This window comes from Felis catus, chromosome D1, assembly GCF_018350175.1.
Source record: "Felis catus isolate Fca126 chromosome D1, F.catus_Fca126_mat1.0, whole genome shotgun sequence".
In the NCBI taxonomy this organism is placed as follows: Eukaryota; Metazoa; Chordata; class Mammalia; order Carnivora; family Felidae; genus Felis; species Felis catus.
In genome coordinates this window covers 65,236,622-65,256,846 of record NC_058377.1, presented here as the reverse complement: position 1 = coordinate 65,256,846, position 20,225 = coordinate 65,236,622, and the positions used below count along the sequence as shown (strand labels likewise).

At 36.1% G+C, this 20,225-nt stretch overlaps 1 protein-coding gene across 9 annotated transcripts in view; it reads left to right on the top strand.

Annotated features, from left to right (window-relative positions):
• Positions 1 to 20,225, top strand: part of STK33 (serine/threonine kinase 33) — a 168,267-nt gene that overhangs the window by 126,312 nt on the left and 21,730 nt on the right. For all 9 annotated transcript variants that reach the window (XM_045038924.1, XM_045038919.1, XM_045038918.1 and 6 more), the window contains exons 10-11: positions 3,952 to 4,064; positions 4,504 to 4,589. In XM_045038924.1, coding sequence (XP_044894859.1) covers positions 3,952 to 4,064; positions 4,504 to 4,589 — 199 coding nt within the window. The remainder of the gene's footprint in view (positions 1 to 3,951; positions 4,065 to 4,503; positions 4,590 to 20,225) is intronic.

Here is a 20,225-nt window from a genome sequence, read left to right as displayed (position 1 = left end):
AAAATGACTGAAAAAACAATTGGGAAGTACTTCTGAAAGCTCTCTTATTAGTTGTTAGCTACATCCATTAGATATTTTTTTTAATACTATAAATTTATAACATACAGGTTTGCTTTTTGTTGACCTATAAATGCTAGAATATGTGACATGATCTGAGTGAACTCTTGCTTAACACCTCCCTGATCCTTTGCTACAAACCAGAAAGCTTCTTTGTATTTTCTGAAGAGATTCATCAGGTAGAGACAGGTACTGGTACCTGGCACTTAGCTGTCCTATGAACAGGGCGTATGTGAGGAGTGGACACTAACTAGACAGAGGTTCATCCCGGGATCCAGAGAGTATTCCATAGTTCCTGATCTTCTTACTGCTACCGAAAACATCACTGTTTCTTTCTCACTCTCAGGAGTCAATCAAACCCCATGTCCTGTTCATTTTTCCTTTGAAAAGGAAATTCTTTGGTTTCTCTTCACTTGTATCACTTCTTATGATCCGTCTTCTAGAATATTACATTGTCTTTCTGACTGCTCTTCCTGCCCGCGGTCTCCCTCCCTAGTTCATCCTTCACATTGCTGTCAGGACTTTCTAAATTTCAAATCTGATGGTACTACTTTTGTGATTCACAACCTCTGATAATTCTCCCTTGTTATAGAAAAACATCAGAGCATCCCAGCACGGCTTAAAGGCAAGTTTTTCATGATCTGGCTCCAGAATGTCTTTCCAGTCTTGGGCTAGATCTGCATTCCCATGCACCTACCCTATGCTATAGCCACTCAGGCCACTCTTTCTGATTCACATACCGTGTATCACATGTCTCTGGGTCTTTGCCCATGCAGTTTCTTCTACTTAGAATGTTCTTTTACTTCTCTACTAACCTTTCTCCTGGGTCCTCCAGCTCAAACATTAACACCTTCTGTTTCCCTAACTCCTACCATCTACCCCAGCAGAGCTACTGCATTCATTATGTATATACATTCCTACACTCCAAAGAGGAGTTAAGGCAACATACAAAAATGCACGCAAAACAACAACACTGAAAGAAAAACGATAACATTTCATCAGGAAAGTTTGCACATGTGTACATTTGATGGAAGTGTTCACTTTCCTGTGTTCTCATAGCACTTTTTAAAACTATTGGAATATAATTGTTAGAGTATGTTTTTGTTTTCTGTTTTTGTTTTCTTTAAATTCCATGAAGGAAGAGATCTTATATTATTCATCTTTGCATCCCTAGTATCTGGTACAATGGTAGGTATGTAGTCAGTGCTCAATATATGTTTGTTAAATTGAATTAAAGCGAATTATCTAAGAGGTGTTCTGAAAAGTTAGTGGCCATTGCTCTGCCTCTTGGTGAGTATGAACATTTTTATGCTGATGCAACATTAGTTTTATGGTCATATTGAAGATTTCACTGTGTACTACCTCTTCCAGATCATTTCTAAATATTGACATCACAGTAGTTACATTTTCACAGTTCTGTGAAGTGGAATACACAGGCAGCAGAAATTGGAAGATGTGATTGTAGCTGTAACTCACATGGTCAACACACATCACTGCTCAGATTGCATGAAGTATAAACATATTCACAAAGTTTTTGATCATTGTTTTGTGCTGATTACAATCATACCATAAAAATTCTGAGCCTTAGTTTTTAATTAAAAATATAACTATTTTAAATTAGTGTTTTATACTTGTAAGAATTTCTAGACAAGTCAAACATAATATATGTAATCTATTATTACACAATTCATGTGGTATTTGCTGCCTTCTTAGTTTGAATTTGTTGTTAAAGAAAGTGATAGTGTATTACATATCTTAAATTTTTCTCCTTCTTAAAGATATAATTTGAATTTTTCTGCTTCAGAGCGTGACTGCATATCATCATAATGACATATTTTTTTCTTTACACTAGACTCTTACTTAGCTAATCAGTGCCTATTCATTAATTTGCCTGAGCCAGTGTTCTTATAGATAATTTCTTTCACCAAGGGCACAAACATATTACCTTCTCCAGGGGGGTTATTTTCTTGTTTATCAGTTACCCCTGATTCATTTCTGCTTAATTGGACAATGATAACGTACTTCCTCAAGGTGAAATTAACATAAACACTCTTCATGGGTACTATCCTCTGCTGTTGTGATTCCTATGAAGGCAACAGAAAATAATAGAAAGGCTTCAAGAGGCATTTTTCATGTCTTGGATTCCCTTTTCTGGATGTGCAGAAAATTGCTGTCATAAAATTTCATATGCTGCTGATTGACCAACCATTAGATACATTTTGTGTAAGTAAAATTGCAAAGGACAGAAAAAAAGTGGAATTTTTTTAAAAGTAGCCCTTAAGCTATAGTGGCATGCGAGTCGGGCAATGCAGGGGCAGCTAAGAAATTGGTGAATGTGCATATCACTGGTTGTTAACAGACTCAATGAGCTGGACTCTTGCTGTCCTGTACTTGTTATAATAGATAGTAATTGTCCGTAAGACCATTTATCTAGCTTTTTTTTTTTATTGCATTTTGAAACTAAACAATAGGCAAATAAGATCAGAGAGAGAAGGGTCAGAATGAGCTGGAGAAATAAAAAGTATTAAAATAAGAGACTTTAGAACAACTTGATAAGTACTGGTCTTTTAACAAGAAGCTATATAAATGAAGAGTTCTCTTTTCCAGCCTAGGTTGATCAACTACAAGGATGAAAGCAACTTTTTTCCCTACAAAATCATCATCACCATCCTCCTTATCATGTGAATTATTTATCAAATTTAGATTTATTCAAAAATAATCATAGTGAAGATTTAAAAAGAACTCCACAGTATAACTTTAAAAGTCAAAGTAAAAATCTAATTGCTGGGAAACTTAGAGATCATTATACTTATGGACATAACAGACTAGCATTTGCGGAGTGTAATATAATTATGCCATTTTATTCTTTCAGTAACAAAGTGGAAAAATATAATCCTGAGAGTTGAAGAACAGGCATATGGTATTGCCTCTGTGATGAGCCCAGGTTCAGCTCCTGTCTGGTTGTCATTGGCAAAATCTGGTTGTTGTCTATAGGGTTGTACTCAGAGGTTGGGACTGACAGTAAAGATGATGGGTAACATTTGTTGAGAATATATTATGAAGAATTGGAACTCAGCTTTTACACGAGTTCTTATGGTTTTGGTCTGGATTACTGACTGAAGCATAGGCTTGCCGTGCTCTTTGTAAAATATAGTACAGTACTTCCTTTGAAAAGAGTCTGAAGACACATAGTCCCTGTATTACAGAATGTGCAACAAGCCATGCTGACTTTATATATACTGCCAATGGTTTTTACTGATGTTGATCATTACGTAACTCAGTTTTCATTCTAGACTGAAGGGTCAGATCATCGTCATCTGACTTTCCTCATCCAGGTTGTCTTCCTTTTGTATACCAGTTTTGAAGAGTTGTGGTGATTTTAATGTATTTTTGGCTTTGACTCAGAGCCTGTACAGCCCAGGGTTTTTCTTGGTTTATTCTTACTAACATTTGTGTAGTATTTTACCATGGATACAACTCTCATTGGACTCTGAAAACTCAGTATATTTTCCTCAAATTTCAGTTTGAATTATGTCCTTTAAAGCATTACATTATCCTCTCTCACGTTGAAGTTCACCTCCACTATTATATGCGTACTTAATATCTCACACCTTCCTGTATTTTGGCCCTATGTAAGCTTAGTTCTCCCCCATCTGGAACACCTTTGGACCATTTGCTAATCTGGAGATTTCAAGGTCTATAAAGAGGGCCTAGCACTGATCTTGCAAAAACCCTTTTCTCCTGTTTGTACATCTAGAGAGATACCCACCTCTAGCTATCCTTTATTTAAATTTGAAGCACCACTATTTCCAAGTCCTATGGAAACTTAATTTTTAATAGCATCATTTTGATCATTTTTTAAAAATCTAAACAAAATCATTGCCTTTGTTGTAGATTATGTGGAGAACCACCCTTTCTTGCAAGCTCAGAAGAGAAGCTATTTGAGCTAATAAGAAAGGGAGAACTACATTTTGAAGATCCAATCTGGGATTCCATAAGTGATTGCGGTAAGTATAGATTTGTTATTACTTACTGAAGGAAATCTATGTAATATAAGAAACTTGGCCAGTAATTCAAATACTCCAGATCTGTTTAATCATTATATTTACTCGTAGAAATAAACACTATTTACTCGTAGAAATAGTGATCTCTTCACTGTGATTGTTGTCAAAACTTCCAACAAAAACAGAAAATACATAGTAAAAATTGAAGAGGAAATTGCCAATCATCTAGCTCATTTTTACTATAGACCATAAACCAGCTAATCCAGGCCATAAAACCTCACTGTAGGCCTGTGAAACATTATTTATTAACCATTTATACTGATGATATTTATTTTATAATTGCAGTCATTCCCTCAGGTCACATAGACCTTATTCTAAACAAACTGGAAAATGTATTAATTGTAGCTAAAATAAGATTTTCAGGATTTTCCCTTATTTGCAGCTAAAAGTGTGTTGAAACAACTTATGAAAGTAGACCCTGCTCACAGAATCACAGCTAAGGAACTTCTAGATAACCAGTGGATAACAGTAAGTGATAGTATTGCTTCTTTTTTTTCTTTTTGACATGCTATCATTGCTTTTTTTTTAATTTGGCCTTGTCATTTATGTATAGTCTTAAAATAGTCAATTAGTTTCATCTTATGACAAGTTAAAAGAAATTATTGAACCTTAACACATTTCTCAAATGGATATTTTCAAATTATTAAAACTATTACCACAGTTGTTTCTGTATGTTTACAGAGGTTTAAATGAACTCTGCTTTGCCCCCTGCCATATCAAGTCCTGTAGAAGAGAGCTGAGAAATGCCCATTATGAAAACTGGAATATTGAAGCAGTCTGTACAGTTCAGTGACGTAAAGCACTGGAACTGTCCACTTCTCTTTCAGCTCTTTGGATAGAAGGAATCTTTGGGGACTTGGAAAAACCAAGATCTCCTAACAGTGGCTGTTACCTGGCCTGAAATTTTGAGTAATTATTCATTTGCATATTGCTTTCCCCCATTAGACTAACTGCCTTCAGCATAGACCCTATATCTTACCATGCTTTGTATTTCTGTACTGAGAACATTACCTGGTCACAATAGGAACCTTGGAAGAAACAGCTACTTACCTCTTAATATTTATTCTCTTTTTATTCTCTGGTATGAGGATCCTCACTTGCAGCTGGAAACGTTGCTATCTGGTCTTCTTTGCTAGTCATCCCCAGTTTTTGTTAGTTATCATGTTGGGGGAAGTAGGAGCAATTGTTGGGAAATGTCCTTAAATGGAAAGAGTATGGCATTCCTCATACCCATCTTCTTTGTTTGACTAGCCACATTAGACCATAAAATGGAATCCATAAACTGAGGATGGCAAAGCAATAAGATACAAGGAATCAGGGCTCTTAGTTCACAGAGCTGCCATGCCAGCCTTTGACTGCCCATCTCCAGAGATTTTCATAAAAACTGGAAACAAACTTCTGCCATCTTGAAGACACTGCAAAATATGTTGTTGAGCCTAAGGCCAACTAATAATTGCTGAATGAGTGAATGATTCAATGAATGAGTAAGCCTGTAGGTATTTCAGAAAATGTTTTAAGAACTGAGATTGGAGATTTCTAAATACACATAGGAAATATTGCTAAGCAGTATTCATCTATGAAGAAATTATTGTACATCTATTATTTGCTAGACACTGTGCTAGGTACTGGAGATACATGATATGTGTACCTTGCAGTGGTATTGTCGCAAGGTGATGGTGGCTTGGACAGGGTGGTAGCAATAGAGTTGGAGAGAAATACATGTGACATGTTTTTTAGGTATAATTGACAGGACTTGGTGGTGGATTAGATGAGGAAAGAGGTTAAGGGAGGAGTCAAGGATGACTTCCAGATTTTTTGTTCCTGCGGGGAGGATGGTGACTCAAGAGTTCCATATTAGATGTGCAAAGCTTGAGACACCTAGCATCCAGGTGGAAATATTAAATAGATCATTGGATATGTGAGTCTGGAGCTGGGGAAGTCCAAGCTGGAGATAGAAGTTTGGGAATCATGAGTATATAGATGCCATGTAAAGTCATCGGGCTGAAGAGATAAATTGGTAAGAAGATACAGATAGAAAAGAGAAAAGGCCCCAGCACCCTGCCATGAGACACTACAGCATTCAGAAGAGGAGCAGCTAGCAGTGGGCGCTATGGAGGGATAGCAGGTAAGAAGAGGAGAAAATCGTGAGAGTGGTGCCAGAGAAGTTAAGTGAGAGGATTGACGAAGTGAGAGCTTAGCTCCCAGGTAAATGCTGCTGAGAGGTCAAGGCGCGATGAGTTTCCGTTAGACTGGCCAACAGAGGGGTTGGTGGTGACCCAGGTCAGTTTAGATATGTATCAGAAATTTATAGTGATATCACTGTTCCTTTCAATTCTCTCATTTTCCTTTGGCAATTTGTAATCATTTTTTTGAATAATATTTTTTTTTCCTTCAAGGGCTCAGAAACTAGTCTTCACTGAAAGCTGATTTCTATCTGCCCTCTTCTATGAATGTGTTGATCTCTGAAATGCTTCTGTGCAATAAGTTTTTCTGGCCTGAAGTAATTGTGCAAATGAGCTAGCAGCTAGATCATGGCAAAACTGTTCTGAGTAGATTTGTAGTACAGCAAAATCAAAAACTGTAAAACAGATGGTGTGCCTTAGAAATCTATCTCTTTTCAGCATCACACAACATTCGGGTTTGGCCATTTAATTATTTGTTTTCTAATTAGTACAACTTTATTTCTGGCTTTGGTCATTTTTCCAGAAGTCTCCATTTTTGAGCCTCTGTAACATTTGTCTCTATGTAGTCTTTGCCAAATGGGTAGAGAAGTGACAGATAGCGTGTACTATATCAGACTACCCTAAGGAGTTCAGTGTATGAAGTTTGGAATATGGGCATTTCATAAACTTCTGAAAGGCAAAAAGACTCTTTTCTTCTTAGCTACTTGAAGTCTTCCTATAATTCATATCCTCTGTTTGAAATAATCTAAAAAGAATACGTTACTTCTCTCAGTACCTGGCTGCTTTATAAGCAGAGCTTATCTTTTGCAATATCTAACATGTAGAGACATTTTTTCAAAGGGCTTTATTGGATAAAAAGTTTTTATGGTTCAGCCTATGTATTGTGCATTTTGAAATATGGTATATATCTGAAAAGTATTCTGAGAAAAATAGTCATGGTTTCTCTATGTACATTTAAGTGAATGGAACTTAAAATAAATACATTTGTCATCCTGATTTCAAAAGTCAAAGATTAGATGTAAAGAAAGCCAGCCAAGAAATACTTTTCCTACAAAGGAAGAGTTTGATGATGGCTCCTACTGCCAGGAGTGTGCCTGAGATCCTCTTGTGTCTGTTTCTTCCTTTCTGTTCTCTTTACTCTCAACAGTGGTTCAGAAGTTTACTCCTTCTTATTAGGTAATTACAGTTGCCACTTGGTATTCCTTCAAGCCCCCTTCTGATAACTAACACCAAGAATTTGCATGTTTAACACGTTTCCAAGGTATTTTTAATGCCTACTTATATTTAAGAACCCAGCTATAATTTAAGGAAACATTTTATTCTATGGCTTGTCATAAAGTAGTTTCCAGATTTGAGCCCTGTTGGTATTCTTCATACATTCAGTAATTCCTTTGACCGAGTGTGTGTGCATGTGTGTGTGTGTGTGTGTGTGTGTGTGTGTGTGCCTACCATGTTAGGCTAGGTAATAAATTATAATTGAAGATATATAAAGATATATAAAAATATAATTAAGGATAGATAATCTGATATAAGGAACTTAGAATCTGGTAAGGGAGACAAGCTATGTGTAAGATACAATACAGGGAAGAAAATAATAAATGACATAAGAAATTGCCAAATGACCAGAGGTATAGAGGCAAGCAAGTGTAAAATAAGGAAGTTCAATTTGACTGGCAGATAAAATGCTTGAAGGAAAGAAGTGGGAAATGAACTTTTAAAAAAGGAAAGAAAATTGTGACAGGACGTGAATCCCAGTCTAAAAAAGTTTTAACTTGCTGTCATAGATAGTTGAGAACAACGTATACTCTTTGAAATGAAGGAAATTATTGTTGTAGTGCCTCAGTCTTGCAAGGTGGCTTTTTTTAAATGGCACAGCAGTCATTTAAATGTCTTTATTGATTTTAACAAGTATCTTTGGATTTTAATCCATCAGCCATTATAGGGGTACAAAGATAAATAGAATGCAGCCTCTCGCCTTGAGTAATTTACCACAAAGTACGGTGTACTTTTGCTTTATGGTCACACTTTGTGAAGGCACTTGTCATCAAAGTGTGGGGGCTAATTTTAAAATGTTTTTTCTAGTGTGTGAACAAGACCCTTGTTCATTAATTTACAAGCTGTTATCCAGGTTTTGGTCATCAGCTTTTGACCTTTAGCCTTAACATACACACTCTACATAAGAGAGTGAAACTTTTCTGATACCTGATTGTTGGGCATTTTTTCTCTACTGTATATTTTCATCCCAATATGTTAAGACTCTTACCTTTATTTTACTATATTTAGTTATTCTTAAATTGTGAATTACCTTATGTGTATGAATATGTTGAGGCCCTATTTAATGAAGGTTTTTATGAAAATTATGTTACAAAGGAACCCATGAGCCAGGAGCCTTGGGGATTTATTCAATATGCAATGATTGATATACACTTAATAATTCAATAAATATTTATTGAATACTACTATGTGCTGTGGAGGACACAGGGATGAGTCTGGCACAGTCCCTGCCCACAGGTTGCCCGCAACCTAGTAAAGGGTTTAAAACAAAAATACAGGCAGTGAATGAATATATAATAATGTGTATGTGTGTGTATATATTACACATAGTATATAATAACATGTATTCTTTATGTACTATATAACATAGTGCTGTATAATATTATATAATATGGTAAGATAAAACATATGATGTAGTAATGTGGTGCTATATAATGTAGTGGTAGTACTAGATTTTTAAGAAGAGAGCTAATATTCCCTTTAGCGGGTTATGGAAACTATTTAAAGTGAAGGTAATATGTGATCTGGCTCTGAAAGAATAGGTGAAAGTAGAAATTAATGTTACAGTCATGGTAAGAAGGAAGGGGATTCTAGATAGGAAGAACTTTGCAAAGATATAGAGACAGAAAAAAAAATGTGTACTATGTTCAGAGAATATGAAATATAGTAGTAATTCTGTTTTTCTAGAACCATAGAAGACATGTAGGGAAGTAGGGGGAAATTAAACCATGAAGGCAGGTGAGAACTGTTTTGCTCTAGACCTTGACTTACCTGGAGAAGACTTTATTTTCAGCTTATTTGACAATGGGCTGCTAATGGAAGGCAATGAAGTACCCTGATCACAGCTGAACCTATGTGAGTTTCTTCTTTGTCCCTCCGACCCTTGTAGGGTAGTTTGGGTGGACTTGGATGAGGTCTGTGGTCTAGATTCTGAGGGGAGAATGCCTATTCTAATGGAGTGTCCTGCCTGAGATAGTAAGAAGCTGGAAAAGCCCTAGGAATACATTTGAGTTGAAGGTCGTGAGGGAACTTGGCTAAAAGGCAGAAGCAGGATCTTGATGGGGAGATAAAATGAGGATCAGGGTCTGAATGGAAACAGGATGGGCACTGGAGCAGGTCGGGGACAAGTAGCCAAGCGTCTGAGACTCCTCACAGGCCAGCTCCATCACTTGGTGGGCTGGTAGATGGATTCCTGGCGAGACAGAACTTCAGGAAGAATAATCTGGCAACAGCGCGTGGTACGGTTTGCTTGGGGCAAGCAGCAGTTGGAGCACCGAAATAGGATGTGGGTGAGATGATGAAGATCGGAACTTGGGCAAAAAGAATGGAACAGAGAGGAGGGGAAAAATCAGACATTGGGAAGAAAATCAGCACCATTTTTCAAATAAGTATGAATGTTAGGTAAAAGAGTACAAGGAATCAAAACTTTTTCAGGTGACTGGGAAAGTGGTGTAAGACAAAAAGAAAGTCTAGGAGAATTGCTGGTTTCGTAGATTGGAAAAAGAATGAGGCATTTTTTAGAATTGTATATTCAAACTTTTATGCTTAATTCCAACAATATGTAAAAATTATGAATCTCTGAAGATCTTTGTAGGTCAAGCTTAACAATTTTTCATCATAAATTTAATTTCAAAGGCTATAATGTTTTACAAATATTGGCAATTAAAAATAAAACTAATATTGTTTTTTACATGTATAGGATATTCATCTTATCCATTTGTAAAAACTTATGAACTCTTTTATAACAGAAACTTTAAGTTATTCATTCTTTCCTTTGAATTTGTATTTCTATTGCACTTCTTTCACAGAATTTTATCCTTATATATATTTTTACTTGAAAGGTTTTTATTAATCATCCTATCATTTGTCTCATTTTCCAAAAAAAAGGTTCAAATACATATTTAATACTTTGTTTTTATTCCCTGTGATTTTAAGTTTTAAAAATTTTAAACCTTTAAATGTTTAAAAATTATTTAACAATGATTTATCATTATGTTTATTAATACATAATTGATCAAGAGAACATAATTATAATTTGTTAAAATTATTAAGCATCACAAGTAAAATTATATTGGAAATGTATCTCTTTAGTGGATGGATAAAGCTGCATTTTTCCCCCAAACTGTTTATTCATCCATGATTGAATATTACTTACTGTTAGAGACAGCATTCAGCACCAATTGTATTGTTGTTTTAGTTTTTAAAGATACAGGCACCAAGGACCTTACATAAATAAGTAGATGGGAACGGAAGGAGGGTTTGTGTGTGTGTGTGTGTGTTTAATTTTTTAAAAATGTTTATTTATTTTTAAGAGAGAGAGACAGAGTGCAAGTGGGAGAGGGGTAGGGGGAGAGGGAGACACAGAATCTGAAGCAGATTCCAGGCTGAACTGTCAGCACAGAGCCCAATGCAGGGCTCAAACTCATGAATCACAAGATCATGACCTGAGTCAAAGTCAGACACTTAACTGACTGAGCCACCCAGGTGTCCCGGAAGGAGTTTTGACATAGCAGTGTCACTCAGTTCTTTAAATGTTTGAGTTAATTGTCAAAAATCACCCAGAGAGAGGCCACTTCCAAAAGGCTCTGTTCCTTCCCAAGATGCTGAATTAGCACAGAACACTGCATCTTCTCTGAAGATTAAACCTAGAGTAACTTTAGAGAAAAACCTCATGATACAAGATTACAGAGAATACTATGAGAAATTCTTGGGAAAATAAAGGGTTCATTTGGAGCTGGTGTGTACGATTGGTGAGGCGGCAGCCAGGAGCCAGGATAGGAAGTTAAAATAGGAAGACAAAAAAAATCCAAGTTCCCATTTTGCTTCTCTTCCTTTGCCTTGGGACAGTGATACCTGTCCCCTCACAGAGGTCTTAAGGAATAAAATCAAAGCAGCACTAAAGCCCAGTTTTGAGTGAGAAGCTAAAGAAAAGGGGTGGGAAGTGACTGGTGTTCAGCATTGACTCCTTACGCTGAACTCCAAGCTCCAGGACTGGTGGGTTATACTTTTATTTATTTTTTAAGGCTTTAAGATTTTATTTTTTAACAAATAGTTGCTAGTATTTCAGTGTTTTAGCAGGCTTTCCTTTCTAGCCATTTAATTTTCTTTATGCCTCTCCACCAAGTTGTTTTCCTTCCCTTACATTTTGGTGCACAGAATTGAATATGCCTACCAAGGCTAGAAAACATTGATACTTTAACTTGTTAATCTTACTCAGTTCTTTGGATACACTTATGCTGCCAGTAGCTTTCTGGAGTCCTCCACTTGAGCACAGTACAACTCACAGACACTATACCATTTTTGTGTGCCTCCATCTTTACCGGACCAGCCTTCATCCTAAGACTTTTCTCCAACAGTAGCAAGATGGCTGCCACAGTCCAAGCATCACCTTCTCACATGACAGTATCTCAAGAAGGAAAAAAGGGGACAAAGACATAGTATACATTTCTCCAGTTTTACCAAGGAAAAAACTTTATCAAGATGGCACCCAGATAAATTCTCATTATTTCTCACTGGCCCAAAGTGAATCACATGGGCCATTCCTAGGTCTAGGAGAGGATGTGGAAATGAGTATCTGGCAAAAATGAATGGGATGGCCAAGACTGAAGAAACCCATAACTTATCCTTTTGATCTAGACACATCCAAACAAACAAATAAACAAAAACAAACAAACAAAAAAAAGAAGTCAGAGTACTCTTATCAAGAAAAAAGTCAGGAATAACTTTTAAATAGGTAACCAACATTTTCTGACCCATTTCCCCTTGAAGAATGACAGGTAGCATACAGAGGTGAACGATTTTCTTGATTTAGAAATTTGATGGATAATAGAGAATACGGGACAGTGAGAAAGTTGAGGTGGGGGAAGAGATGATTTTCACTTTGGAACGTATAAACTTTGAAAAGCCTGTGGTGCCGTGAGGTGGATGTGTCCATGCAGGTGGGGTGAGAGGTGGAGCTAGATCTTAGCAGAACGCTGTGTGCTGGAGAGAGACCTGAGAGCCATCTAGAATAAGTATATAGAGGAGAGGAGACAAGAGGAATGAGTATGGAATGCCAATATCTGAAGGATGAGAAAAGAAATTTAGACCCTGGAAGGCAGTTCACAAACATAAGATACTCAGAGACAAGAGAAAAACCAGGCCAGGGTAATATAAAAATCCAGAAAAGTTTTCAAGAAAAGACTGCTAAAGAGAGTCAAATACTGTGGAAAAATCAAGTAAAATGAAGGGGGAAAGTGTCAACGATACAAGGTTATACTTTTAGGAGTACCTAAGGTCATTTCTCCTGGGAGAAGATTGATAAGGATGAAGCCCTGGACTGAGGAATAGCTTGGAGGGGGCATGTTTTTGGTGCTTAGGGTTCTTACCCCTACTTTTCCTTAAACTCCTGGGTTGAGGACCTGGATTTGGCCTTAGAACCATACACTGTCCTCCCAAGGACAAGTATTCCCTGGGGAAGATGAGATCACAGACCAAGTTTCAGACACCATTAGGAGAGTTTTGAATAGGCAGTCCAAAATTTGAAAGTCAACAAAGTGAGCATACTAAAAGAGATAAGGGAAGATGTTAATAATATGAAGCAAGTATATGAAATAATAAAACAGAACCAAGTAGAACCATTTAAGTATAATAGTTGAAATACAGAATGCAATTATATAATTAATAGTGAAATGAGTGCAGCTGAAGAATGAATTTAAAAACTAGATGATCAGATTATAGAACTTTACAGAGGGAAGCAGGAAGATACACAAATTGAACATACAAAAAAAAAAAAAAAAGAGAGAGAGAGAGAGAAAAAGTTATGTGGAGTTAAAAGTAAAAGTGCCCAAATTCATATAATAGGAATTTGACAGGAAAAGTGAAAAAGGAGGAGGAGAAAATCTTTAAAGAAATAATAGAGATAAAATAATCGGCATTAAAGAAAAAAGAAAGATTTCAGATTTCAACAAATGGAAGAATCCTAAATAGGAGAGATAAGGAAGAACTGACAAAAGAGGCATAATGAAATTTAAGAACACCAAAAACAAAGAAAAAACTCTAAAAACTCCCAGAGAGAAATAGCAAATCATATGAAAAAGGGCAAGAATCACATTGACATCTTACTTTTGGGGAGCAACATTGGATATGCGCATAAATCGAGTAATATTCTAAATATATTAAAACACAAAGAACTTTGGGGCACCTGGGTGGCTCAGTCTGTTAAGCATCAGACTTGATTTTGGTTCAGGTCATGATCTTATGATTTTGTGAGTTCGAGCCCCGCGTCAGGCTCTGGGCTGATGGTACAGAGCCTGCGTGGGATTCTCTTGTCTCCCTCTCCCTCTGCCCCTCCCCGACTTGTGCTATCTCTATATCTCTCAAAATAAATGAATAAACTTAAAAAAAAAAGACAAAGAACTTTAACTTTGAATTTTGTATCCACCCAAATTATCATTCAAATGAAAGGAATTATACAAATATTTTCAAATATACATGGAACCGGACACCTGGGACTTTTATGACGGTGGTCATATGGCAGATTGGTGGGAAAAAGAGAAACTGTTCAATAAATGGAGCTGGAATAAATGGTTATCCATATGAAAAAAAAGTGGATAACCTATCCATTTTTCCCATCTCACATCCTATCTCCTATCTCACATCATAGACAAAAATCAGCTCCAAATGAATCTAAGACTTAAATATTAAACACTAAAACTTTGAAACTTTTAGCAGAAAATATAGAAGAAAAATTTGGGCGCCTTGGAGGGTATAGGAAAGGATATTATTAGCAAGATAACAAAGGCACTAACATAAAAGAAATCATGGATAAACTTGACAAATATTAATCTTCAGAACTTTTCTGTTCATAAAATAATACTGTAGGTGAAGTTAACAGGTTATAAACTAGGAGAAGGCTTTTTGTAACCCAAATAATCAACAAAGGGTTAATATCATGAAATTTAGATAACTCTTACAAATCAATACAGAGAGGGCAAACAACCTAGTAGAAAATGGACAAAAGACAGGACCAGGCATTTCATGACAGATGACCCACATTTGGCTAATGAACATGTGATAAGATATTCAGTTGCATTAGTGATCGGGAAATACAAATTGAGACTTCAGTGAGATAAACCAAAAATTAAGAAATCTGACAATATTAGGAGTTGGAAAGGATGTAGATAAAGTGTATCCCTTAATCATTGCTGGTGAGAGTATTTATTGGTACAAAGGAAGAAGGGTCTGACACCATCCTATAAAGCTAACCATTCACATACTCTACAACCAAGAAATTTCACTCTTAAGAATATACCCAAGAGGAACTCTTGCACTTATATACCAGGAATATAGAAGTGTATATAGGAGCAAAATCCCAGAATCAGCCCAAATGCAGTTTGGTGAATGAGTACATTGTGGTATGGTCTAACAATGGAATAATATATATTAGTAAAAATGATTAAACTACATGAAGTAATATCTGTGAAGCTATGAAATTGATCTTTAAATTCATCATAGCTTTGTTAAGACATAATCTACTTAACTACAAAATACACTGATTTTAAAGTATATAGCCTGATGAATTTTTATATATGTATGTATCTGTGTAACTACCACCCAAAACAAAATATAGAACATTTCTATCCCCAACTAGAAAATTCCATTGTTCCCTTTTCCAGAGTGGGCTTACCATTCACCAGCAATGTGTGAGTTCTAGTTTTGCTCCTCATCTTCTCCAGTGCTTATTTTGTCAATATTTTTAACTTAGATACTCTGGAAGATATATAATAGCATCTCATTGTGTGTTTTTTTTTAAGTTCATTTATTTATTTTGAGATAGACAGAGAGAGAGTGTTTTTTTTTAATTTTATTTTTTATTTTTTAAAATTTACATCCAAATTAGCATATAGTGAAACAATGATTTCAGGAGTAGATTCTTTAATTATTCTGCACTTCCTGAATGACAAATGAAATTAACCACTTTAATTGTGCTTGTTGGCCTTTTCGATATCTTCTTTTTTAAATCTTCTTTTGTGAAACATCTGTTCAAGCTTTTTCCCTCCATCTTTCTATTTGGTTTTAGGTCTTTAACTTATTGATTTATAGGAGTTTGTTATATATTTTAGATAAATGAGCATTCTGTGACACACAAATATATATACAGTAATGAGAATTGGAAGAAGCTGACTTAAGAAAAAGAACATAGAAAAGATTACTGCCAATCTTTTGAAAAAGAATAGATCATTGGAAATTGGGGGTCTTGAAATAGATTCCCCGCAGACTATCCCTGCCTACACATCCCTTTGTAAGTCTTCATGTACAGCCAGGTGTACACAGTTTGAAGAATGTTGGTTTGGAATATATCGAGTTTGTTTTTATTTTTCCAGATTTACTGAGATATAAATGATGTATAATATTATATAAATTTCAGGTGTACAACATAATGATTTCACATATGTATATATTGTCAATGATTACCACAATAAGTTTAGTTAAAACATCCATCAGCTCACATAGTTACAATTTTTTTCTTGTGATGGGAACTTTTAAGATCTACTGTCTTAGCAACTTTCAAATATACAATACGCTATTGAAGGCTCCACAACACCTCTAGCTAGAAATTCTTGGCAGGCAATTGGAAATACACTTCTGGCATAGGGTAAATTACTAACTTTCTCAGGCTGCTTTCCCCTGAAGAATAAGAATATCAGCACTAAACCTTGTATATTTGTATAGTTGCTGCACGTGTAAAAGAAAATCACTGAGATGACTTTTAGGAAAAATTGTAAAGTGGCACACAGTTGCTTACTTCAGTGGTCATTATTACCTTGGTATGCTGCTGCCTTGGGCTCATCGAGACCCATGAGGACGAGTTTGGTGATTTTGCTGGGTGCTAGAGTTCATGTTGGTATCTGCAATTTACATTATTTCTTTTCTTGCTGTAATTTACATTAATTACTACTTGTATAAAGGTAATAGGATTATCCATAGTAAGTGATTTAAATGGTAAACAAAAAAGGAAAAGTAACTTTCTTCCTCCATCCCCCTCATTCCCTCTTACTAAAGATAGCCATTAAGTCTCTATGCATTCTTTTAAAAAAATTCTATATAATTACATATATATACATACCTTACACAAGCAAGTTCATATTATGCATGCTATTCTTTTCTATCTAATATATCTTGGAAAGATTTCCTTATTTTTTAAAAAGCAGCATTATATCCCAAACTATGGACACTATTATTTTCTAAATAGTCCACTATGAATATGAATATGGAACATTTAAGTTGTTTCAGACTGTTTCTGTTACAAACAGTGGTGCAACAAATGTTCTTATAAATATATATTTACTGTATTATCATGTACTGTATTATATCTATGCTGTAGATATGCATACTGTATTATCATATCTATAGGATAAATTCTTAACAGTGGAATTACTGGTCAGAGAGAATGTGAATTATCTATTTTGATAAGCTATTGCTAATTTACCCTCCCATAAAAAGCTCAAGTAAATGAAGGTGGAGGGTGGGCTAGATGGATGATGGGTACTCAGGAGGGCATTTGTGGGTTTTTTTTGTTTTTTGTTTCATTTTGTCTTTTGTTTTTTAATTTTTTAATGTTTATTTTTAGAGAGAGAGAGAGACAGAGACAGAGCATGAGTGGGGGAGGGGCAGAGAGAGACGGAGACACAGAATCCGAAGAGGCTCCAGGCTCTGAGCTGTCAGCACAGAGCCTGACACGGTGCTGAAACTCACAAACTGTGAGATCATGACCTGAGCCGAAGTCAGATGCTCAGCTGAGTCACCCAGGTAGCCCTACTCAGGAGGGCAGTTGTGATAAGCACTGGGTGTTGTAGATAAGTGATGAATCAGTGAATTCTACTCATGAAACCAATATTGCACTGTATGTTAACTAAAATTTAAATTAAACAAATAAATTCCCTTTTGATTTCCTATGTGATCCAATAAAAAAAGCAAGTAGATGAGAAACCCTGTTTTCCCACGCCCCTACCAATACAGAGTATTGTCAAACTTAAACTTATGTCCATTTGTTAAGTGAAAATTGGCATCTCATTGTTTTGATTTGGGTTTTATTAATTTCGTGAAGTTGAACATTCTTCTATGTTTTTTAATAAAGTGACTATTCCACTTTCCTATTGAAAAAATTTATTCCTAGGTATCAACTATACTCAATTAAGAATACATATATATTGTTAGGAACATCACAAAATGACGAGTTCTGGCTATTTACAAGAAATAGAATGATGACCAAAAGCTAAAGACCTCGAATGTTTTCTTTTAGCTTTGCCAATTTTATGTTTCGTATCACCTCACCCCAGCTCATGAATATTGTTCATTCATTCATTTAAAAATACTCGTTGCATACTTATTGTTTACCAAATACTTAGAGTTGCCGTCCTTGAGAAGTATGTTAGATGAGGGCATATGTTTGGGTCTCCATTTGTGGTCTTCATTTAATACTAAGGTTTTAAATCCAAATCTCAGTTTTTGCCAACGCTTCTTCTCCATGGGTGTTCATTTTCCATTTTTCAAAGTAAAATAGCCTCAGCCATCTGTTAGTTAAACAAGTGGAAATTTAGTAACCAAAAGGTTGGTGTTCTACTTTTGAAAGCCTCAGATTATTGGTCTGTTACTGCCGCCTTCTTGCCTCTTACTATTTCATAGTTGATGAGTTCAGTGTCTGACCCCTGATTCCCCAAGCCAGTAAAGGAAATTCAGAGGGTAGTGACCTGATGGTAAAATCTACACAATCTACAGTGTCTGCCCCAATAATTCCACCCATCTTTGTTTTGGGTGGTTGGTTCATTTGTAGTTTCTGTTGACCCTAGAAGGCTCATGACACATAGCCCTGGGTCACTTAATCATCGGTCAGTCCAAGAATGCGATGCAATTCCTCCTCCAACTGCTAACAAGCAAGAAGAAGGTAGTCTAGTAAGTTATTGACTGGACTGTAGACAACAGGGAAAGTCTGGAGTCAGTATCACTATTTGTGCCCTGTTTGGTATCACACATGAATGTCAGAAACAAGGAGTTAGAGATTTCCAAGTAGCATGTTTCGGAGGGAATAATGTCCTATCCTGAATCCTTTCTTTTCTCTACAGCCTCTTTGAAATGAGAAATAGGGTCATTTCTTTGAGTGCAAAAGCGCTCTACTTTAGGCATTTAGAGTGTCAGTCATCAAGCTCTTATGCATATGTATATGTGAACCAAGCATTTGAAAGATTGCTGGAGATGCAGATTCAAGATAATCCAGGGAATCCTTGGTTTGTATAGTAGCACAGGACCATAAAAACAACAATGCAGGTTGAAAGAGCAAAGTGATGTTAATAATCATTGGGGAAAATTAGGATTGTTCCATGCACTTTAAAATTTTTTGTTAAACATTGAAAACTGTTGGTTATAATACTTAGAAAATGAAACGAAAGATAAACTGATTTTTTAGTGCATTGGAGTTTAAAACATTAGAAATATCAGAATTAAAGTATATTTTAAATATTTTAAATATTTTAAAGTAATTTTTTAATAAAAACTTATCAAAATTAGCTTAAACAGTGCTTACCTTCTCCTGCTTGAATATAATACAATACAGAGGGAAGCGTCTTTTTTATATTTTGGTGAGTTATAATACAATTTTCTAAGTTCGGGTCAACTTCCAACTTTTTATCATTTGTGCTTTCAATGTCATAAATTATCTCTGAAAATTCTTTAAATGTCACCTTCTTTGCACAGTCTCTGGGGCACCTGCATCGTTTCTGCACACCACTTTCCTCCCATTTATGTTTATAAGTTTGCCTTCACCAAGTTCCTTGGGTTGCATGGCTAGGTTCTCTCAAATGGTGGCAGTGTCCATGCTTCCAAGGTCAGCTGCTTCTGCTATTGCTCCACTGACATTTGATTCAGATTCCACTTCCAGCCTGATCCCCTTTCATTTATTTGCTACACCTTCTTCTTAGCTGGCAAGTTCACTGGGAGGCAAGGAGGCAACACAACTGCATGCTTTGCTGCCTGTGTGTGAACTGAATAGCAAATGCCCGGTGTCCCGTCACGACAGACTGGGAAAGAAGTGACATGATCCGTCACTGATCACAATGCACATCTGTAATTTACATGGTGATTGTGGATTGAAGAGCTAGCAGTGAAGTTTGAACTTCATGTAATTAGTGTTAGTATACCATGGTGACTGCAGTTTGAACTGTGTTGTTGGGTGACTGATAGTATTTAACTAAGTCATGATGACTGAAATTCATACACATCAGGACTGTGCAAAGCAAGGACTGCCTGAATAAATGGGCTATCACATGGTGCTAATTGGATATGACTTCTGTAGTCATTGCAGTTTTGTTGGGTATGCTGGTTGTACCATGGGCTCATTCTTTCTAAGGCTTTTTGGAAGTGACTTACAGAATGCAAATGTTTAATTTGCTGTTTATATCAGGACAGGCTAAATTATCCTGTGGTAACAAATGACCCCCAAATCTCAGTGTCCTTGATGTCTTCCATTGCACATTGGCTGGGAGGAGAGGAGGAGGCTTTGTTTTACTTTGCCCTCACTCAGGGATCCAGGCTGAGGGAGGCTCCATCTCTCTGCTTCTGTAGTTACTCACGAAGGAATTGGGGATATGATACGTTGCACACCATCTTTTAC